General features: G+C 40.1%; 1 protein-coding gene across 1 annotated transcript; it reads left to right on the top strand.

Moving 5' to 3' along the window:
- Positions 1-5,524: 5,524 nt before the first annotated feature.
- On the top strand, positions 5,525-7,104 carry BP5553_07935 (Apurinic endonuclease-like protein; the record flags this gene model as incomplete). Its single annotated transcript, XM_032016558.1, has 2 exons — positions 5,525-6,020; positions 6,083-7,104. 2 exons carry the CDS (start codon positions 5,525-5,527, stop codon positions 7,102-7,104), a joined length of 1,518 nt encoding a protein of 505 aa, XP_031867789.1.
- Positions 7,105-7,662: the final 558 nt, after the last annotated feature.

Genomic DNA, 7,662 nt, shown 5'->3' with positions numbered 1-7,662 from the left:
GTACTTCTGGCGCAACTCCTAGTATAACTCCTGGCGCAATTCCTGGTGCAGCTCCTAGTACTCCTGGCGCAACTATAGCTGTAAGTATGATCACCTTGAAATCACCTTGAAATCACTTTCAAATCGCTAATAAAACGGTCAGAGAACTACTCCTACTCCTTCTAGTTCGAGTCCTATTTCTGTTCGTACAGTATGTACTATAGCTTTCTATTATATCTAATAATATTATACTAATATTTATATTATAGAAACTGCCAATAGCTACTTCGTCACAGTCAGAGCAACTTGAACTACTTGTATGTATTTTTGTTTAATTATATATAATATATTTATTAACTAATCTAAAAATATATAGTTACTACGCCCAGATGAACTTTTTCAGGGGGACCTTCTTCAAGGGTATCTACCCCAGCTTCACACAGTATATATATCCCCTAGCTCTTTATTATATTAATAACTTATATTCTTTAATAGACTTTTATTAATCCTCAAAACACGCTTCTTTCTCAATCAACTTCATCAGTAGGCGCATCTAATAGGACTCGACCAACTGTATGTAAAACGTTTGCTAAGCGTTCTCCTATTGTTTTAGTCCCCTACGTCTCAAGCTATTGATTTGTCCTCTTTCCGCGACTGCTATTATTTACCTATTGAGGCATGTATCTTTATAATATATAAAATATCTTACTAATTTATATAATAGAGTATCTACGATGACTTTCCTTCTGATAATAATCAACCACAAAGGATAATTGTATATATTCCTATTATATTATATTTTTATAAACTAATAGTATTATAGGATCGTTTACACGGAAATCCAAATCAGCCAAAAGGAAAAGAAGGACAGCCAGTAAGATTATTTATAAACTATGTATAATTCATTTTATAACTAATTAATATARGCTACAAAAAAAGCCCGAATTCAAAAACAAAATAGCTTACCAGCTAGCCCAGAAGCGCAAGACGATACAGACAACTCTATTCAGATACGGGACTGTCCTCTTTTAAACGGGGTATATAAAACTCTAAAATTCTAAAACTATACTAATAATATTTAGAAGCCAAATATAAATGCAATGCGAGTACAGGTCCAACACCTATATAAGATTAGAAATAATGGTCGATGTGATTTATGCCGCTCAGATAGTAAGTATATATAAAACGAATTAAAAACAAATTCTAATTAATATCCTACTAGAGCGTAAATGTCCGGATATACTTGCAGATAATTGGGAAAAGTCTAACTGCAAGATTATCCAACATTTTATCCAGCCAGAGGACGACTAGCTGTTTAGTCTTATTATTATTTCTTTAGTACTTTTCTTTTCTAGTATTTGGAATTTTAGTTTTTATTATTATATATATATTCAATATATGTTTTGCAACTAATTAAAAGATGATTCTATCTATCTACTAAAAGGCGTAGGTAATATCTCAACATTAAGTAGTTCATTCTCAAGCTTTCTAGCCTGAAGCTGTTTAATCCTTACTTCCGCTTCTAGTTGCTGGACTTGAAGGTTACTCATTTTTGTCTCATGACGCTCGCGTGCTACCCTTGCCTGTTTCTCAAGTTCCCATTCTTCCCGTTTCTTCTTCGTTTCCCAATTGACTTCTTCGTAATTATTAGACTTTGTTAGTCTATCCTGAGCCAGCTCCTTTCCTATACGCTTTACACGCTTCGTCCCTCCGCTACTTGATACTACTGGCTGTGGCTCATATACTTCTGGGACCTGATCAGAATTATCAGGGTCTGTTGAAGGAGTTATAAACTTGAGCCGCCTTTTCTCTAATCTTTCTATATATTTATTAGTATATAGACTAAAGTCATTTTATAAACGAATTCAAGTTGATTTAATAATCGTTTAGTATAACTCCACTTACTGATTTTATCGTAGATCGCATTTACGGGATTTGGAGGGGTATATGAAGACTGAATACCATAGCGTTTATATTGGTCAATATATTCTACTAGCTTTTTGTCTAAGTTGATGCCCCTAATATATAATTAGAAAACGATTCGAACTCAATTACAAAGTACATACTTTAGAATTGCTAGTAGAAGTGCTTGCCCCCTCCCAGTTCGATTTGACATCGACATTAACGAATCAAGAGACTGGTTTGTTCGAGTACAGTTATTCCAAACGTCTTTATCCCCTTTCCAAAAGAGAGGATTAAGACCTGACTTAATCCACGGGACCCGTTTATGAGCTGTATATGCTGCTTCATTAGGGCTATAAGAATAAGAATTAGAAATAATATATAAAACGAATTATATACGAATATAACTTAAAGGGAGAGTACTTACAAATTCTTATCAACTTCATCTAGAATTGTATTAAACATTTCTTCGCTATTAACGTTCAATAGCTCACGCATAACCTCGCCCCATGCAGAGCCAGATGGAAAGCGCGCTTCAAGACCACGGAAGAAATGAGTTGTACAGTAAATAAGAGTCCGCTCGACGTGCCACTGCCAAGGTCTCTTTGGGAATTCAGGATCAATTGTCCAAAAGTAAAGACCCAATGCTAAGACAGTTAGTAAGTATTTGATAAGTATTTACCAAGTACTTGATAAGTGTTTGAGAAGTAATTAAAAAACTTACCATGAGCTTGGGCAGGACACATATCTACTACAATAGCCTTGATACCCTGGCCATGTATGTGGTGCCACTGTAGCCCTTTTCTAGGCTCGGCTTGCGAAAGTATATTATCTGCTACTGAGAAGAACTCCATAAACGCCTTATAGTATGCCCAGATTGACTGCTTATTGGTATAAACTCGACCAAAACACATTACTTAAATAATTAGATAATAGTTGTAAAACGTTTGCAGAGTATTTACTTACACCGTTGAAACTCTTGCATAAACTGTCCAATAAGAATTTCATTAAACTGCCCATGAACCCGTTTATATGACATGTCGATTTGTATAGTATTACAGGTAGCCATACATTCGATTTGCTTTGTAAATGCGCAGGAAATAGTTCCAATATCGCCGTTATGTACCATATTCCGAATATATGGGATCTTCCTACTTTGWCCTTGGTGATACGAGATATAGTAACTCCAAACACCTATATACGTTTAGAAAATATTAAAAAAATATTTACAGAAGACTAACCTTCCCAGTCAGTACCGTCTGGATATTGTAAGTAGATCTGCGCCCGACGTAGAGCTGCAAACCGACTAGTATTAAATAGTGTAGGGTCAAGAGTGCAAATATCAGCGTGTGGATCTTTCTTCTTGAGGTCTATATATAGACTAAATAGCCGATGGCCATTAGGTGGAATAATATGAACAGGAGTCCCTTAAAATAGTTAATAAACGTCTCAAAAACAGAAGTAAAGTATATTATATACCTGCTATAGCTCCGACTTTAATATGCCTCTRGATCTCTTTGATAACGAGCTCGCCAATTTCTTGGGGAGTTTGATTAGGAGGAGGAGGGTTATGAGAATGAATTCCATGTGAGGAAAATAGAATAATCGGTGTCTTCTTTAAGTCGACTGGGATTAACATGTTGAACTTGACTGAACATGGAATCTTCTTTATTAGCTGGGAACTTTGATCATGCGGAACTCCTATAAATATTGTTAGTATTTGGCAATTATTTAACAAGTATTTAACAAGTATTTGAAAAACATTTGAAGAATATTTATATAATACTAGATACGTACCACAAAGACGTCTTCGTGATGTTTGAGGGAGCGTGCGAAAACACTTCTCTTGTACTCCATCGTAGCCATACTCTAATAGCTGGGCTAGATGTGCAAGGTGTATATGAGCGTTGGTAGGGATGGAGTAGTAGTAGTGGTGCGCCTTCTTTGCATATGTCGCCTGATTGCAGGTAATATAATACTTTTTGTTTCCATTTAAATCCTATTAATTAAATAATTAGTAAACGTTTTATAATTATTTGGAAAGACTATACCCTATGTTCAGACTCTCGTACAACAGGCAAACCGCTACAAGGTCGACTAAGTCCAGTATCATTATAGTAACTTGAAAATGGACAGCCGTTCCGGTGTGGACTCTTGAAATCCCGCATAACTGCATTATATAGACTACATAATTAGAAAACAATTTCAAAGTAGAAGGTAAACACTTTACTCAAGAGTCGGTTTGTATGTATCAACAGGGTGATATTCCTCCATAAATAGCCGTTGTACAGCAGACATTCGCTCTGCTTTTCTATCCCAAGCATCTATATCCCATTCCGTATGCGGGTCTAAAAGAGACTCGTGATGATRGGTACATACTTTAACTCCTGAGCAGCGGAACGTAGTTCGAATACATGGGACATTATTTAGGAATTCGGATCGAGTTAGTTTATTATGCGGTTGATATGTTGATGAATAACTATACTGGACCTATATAATATTAATATTTATACATTTTGTAAACAATTTCTATGTAACTTACATTGTACATTAATGTTTTAATTGTTAGATCTAGTGACTCTAGATACCCAAGGGCAGAGAGACAATAGCCTACGCCGGACTTTGATGTTTTTGGATACCAAGGTAGACGGGTGCCATAGAAAAGTTCAGAGACTCGTAGCCCATCCAAACTAGGATTGGTAAAGATTTTTGGGATATTTTCATTATCTTGCATAGAAGTAGTAGGCTCCTATAAGTAATTAGCAAATATTTGATAAGTATTTGGCAAGTATTTGGCAAGTATTTGGCAAGTATTTAGCAAGTATTTGGCAAGTGTATACGTACAGAGAATGAATTGTCTGGAAACAACAGAACATCTGGGAGGGGAATAACAGGATACTTCGTTTCAGCTTCCTGGTAAAGATATTGTTTATCATCTAGGGAGAGACTTGAATTGCGGAGAAGCTCCTCAGGTATAGGGGCAGCAGTATTCGACATAGCTAGAAATTAAAGCTTTATATAAGAAAAGTTGGTCATATAATAGAGATTAATAGTATATACAACAGACGAAGGCATATTTAATACAAAGCTTTAATTGCTCTTGTCGCGAAACACACACGTTAATCGCGCACGGTTATTCTGAAGTTAAATGACATTAATTTCACTTTTCTTAAATTACCGAGCTTCGAATACAAATCTTTTTTAAAACACTTGACAAACGTTATTCAAACATTATTCAAATGCTGTTTAAATGTTCTCTTAGAGGGTCATCTCAGGTCCTTATTTGCACGGCCATTAACTAGGGTGCCCCTACTAGTAGGACTACTATGTTAGGGTTCGACCAGGCGCGCCCGGGTTTAAATCTAGGGGGCTGGCCAGCCACTGTGCGCGTTTAGGTGCAAAGCTCGTATGGCCTATAGCTAGACCCTGTTTAGTCCTTGTTAAGGGCCATTCCAGCTGCTGTGACCGGTCATACCAACTACGCTCTGCCCCAAGATTTTTGTGGAAATGGGGTTGGCGATGGCACGTGATTGCGCGCAATCGCGTTTCCACGCGTTCTTGGCCTGGCTGATATCGTTGATTCGGAACGGTGGACAATTCAATCAGGGGCTCGCATCACTATTGTCGCCCCCAAGACCCAGAGATGCCTCGCAGATCGAACCGTGGATCTGAAAAGCAGGCGAGGATAGCCAAATCAGATACGATTAGGTCGGTCCCGACTATCGCTGTTACTCCCACGGTCAAAGTCGAAACACGCGAGCCTGTCGCTGAAGGGGATACCTCGATGCCAAAATCAAGGTCCATAAGGAAGAAGAAAATCAAAACCGAGAGTGACTTAGAGAAGCAGACGATTAAGACACCTCTTACATCTCCCGAGGAAATCAAAACGAATAGAGTAAAAGCAGAGGCAATCCTGGGGGAACAGCAAGCGACCTTGCTCAAGGGGGCATCGAAGAAGCGCAAGGCGACGACTAAGGGCGAGAGCGGGGAAGAGGCCCCAGATGATATAGTGCCTAAGAAAAAGCGGAATAACAGGAAAAAGAAGGAAGAGGAAGTCGTCATGCCCCTCGCTGAGAGGAGTGTGGTTGGAATATTGAAGAAGTCGATGTACATTGGATCGCACACCAGTGCTGCTAAAGGTATATATCTATCTATCCATCGTGCATCATGCTTCACTCACTCACTTGCATCTCTTCTACAGGGGTCCATAACTCCATCGATAACGCACTCCACGTCGGTGCCAACTCCTTTGCATTGTTCCTCCAATCTCAACGAAAATGGGTAAACCCCCCTCTGGCTCCGGAGGCACGCGACCAGTTCAGGGCATTTTGCTTGGAGCACAAATACGATGCAGCAAAACACATCCTTCCCCATGGGTCGTATCTTGTGAATCTCGCTGAGCTCGACGCCGTCAAGGCAGAGAGATCCTACACCGCATTTCTAAACGATCTCCAGCGGTGCGAAGACCTTGGTATCAAACTATACAATTTCCACCCAGGAAACACAGGAAAACGGCCGCGGCCCGAGGCAATTGCACGACTTGCAGCACAACTCAACAAGGCACACAAGGCAACGAGCACTGTGATCACAGTCTTGGAAAGCATGGCCGGCGGGGGCAATGTTATTGGCTCGACATGGGAGGATCTCCGCGACATTATTGCCCTAGTTGATGACAAGTCGCGTGTTGGTATCTGTATCGACACCTGCCACTCCTTTGCACATGGCTATGATCTAAGATCGCCCGAGGCCTTTCGGAAGACCATGGACGGCTTTGCATCGACCGTCGGCATGCAATATCTCAAGGCGCTGCACTTGAACGACAGCAAAGCCCCTTTTTTGTCTAAGCGAGATGCCCATGCAAATATTGGGACTGGATTTCTGGGGTTGAGAGCATTTCACAATGTCGTCAATTTTGACGCGTTCCAACATCTGCCGATGGTACTTGAAACCCCGGTTGGAGAGAGTCCTGATGGCAAAGTCAAAGATTGGGGGACACGAGCCAAAGAGATCAAATTGCTGGAGGGGCTTATTGGCCTTGATCCAGAAACAGATGAGTTCATAAAAGAGGAGCAACGCTTACAAGATATCGGAGCAGCAGACAGGAAAAAGTTCCAGGAGGTATGGGACAGGAACCAGCAGAAAGCTTCCAAGAAGAAAAAGATTCAGGTGGAGGACAGCGACGGCGACGATTCCGACGCAAGTTGTAAGAGTTGTGATCATTGAAGCGAAAAGTGAGCAATCCTGGACTCCTGTTACTTCTATATAAAACGCAACATATGGCGAAAAGCCACTGGAGACCGGAACCATGATTACGAACCATATGACAACGGCCGTTATCTGCCACATTTTCTGTGGCAGATGCTCTAGTATTCAAATTTATCACTGGCTATAACTTTGGATGGGATCGTCCCTTGGGATGTACCGTTCGTGGCCTAGGAATTAGTAGTGGATGAAGCCCAAGTGATCATTCATGTGCCTTGCTCCGCGCCCATCAGACTTGCTTTGGCCCCAAAATCCGATGCGCTGCGAAAGGAATAGTATGCTGATCCTCCAGCCTTGTTACTCTATGGACTGTCTAGCGGTGGTCGGACAAGTATCCGATATTTATTCATCATATCATGTATCCTGGAGCGTTTTGAACTCGTATGCCTGCCCTTAGGCTTGTCTTCAAGTCCTTAACTTAGCTAGCTAATAATATTTTTGGCTTGGAAATGGAAAAGTTGCGGCGACTCTTTTAATCCAAGGCAGAGATATTCAATCGTGGCAAGGTTATTCAATCCA

This window comes from Venustampulla echinocandica (assembly GCF_003357145.1).
Source record: "Venustampulla echinocandica strain BP 5553 chromosome Unknown scaffold_6, whole genome shotgun sequence".
In the NCBI taxonomy this organism is placed as follows: domain Eukaryota; kingdom Fungi; phylum Ascomycota; class Leotiomycetes; order Helotiales; family Pleuroascaceae; genus Venustampulla; species Venustampulla echinocandica.
This window is presented reverse-complemented; position numbering and strand designations above follow the sequence as displayed.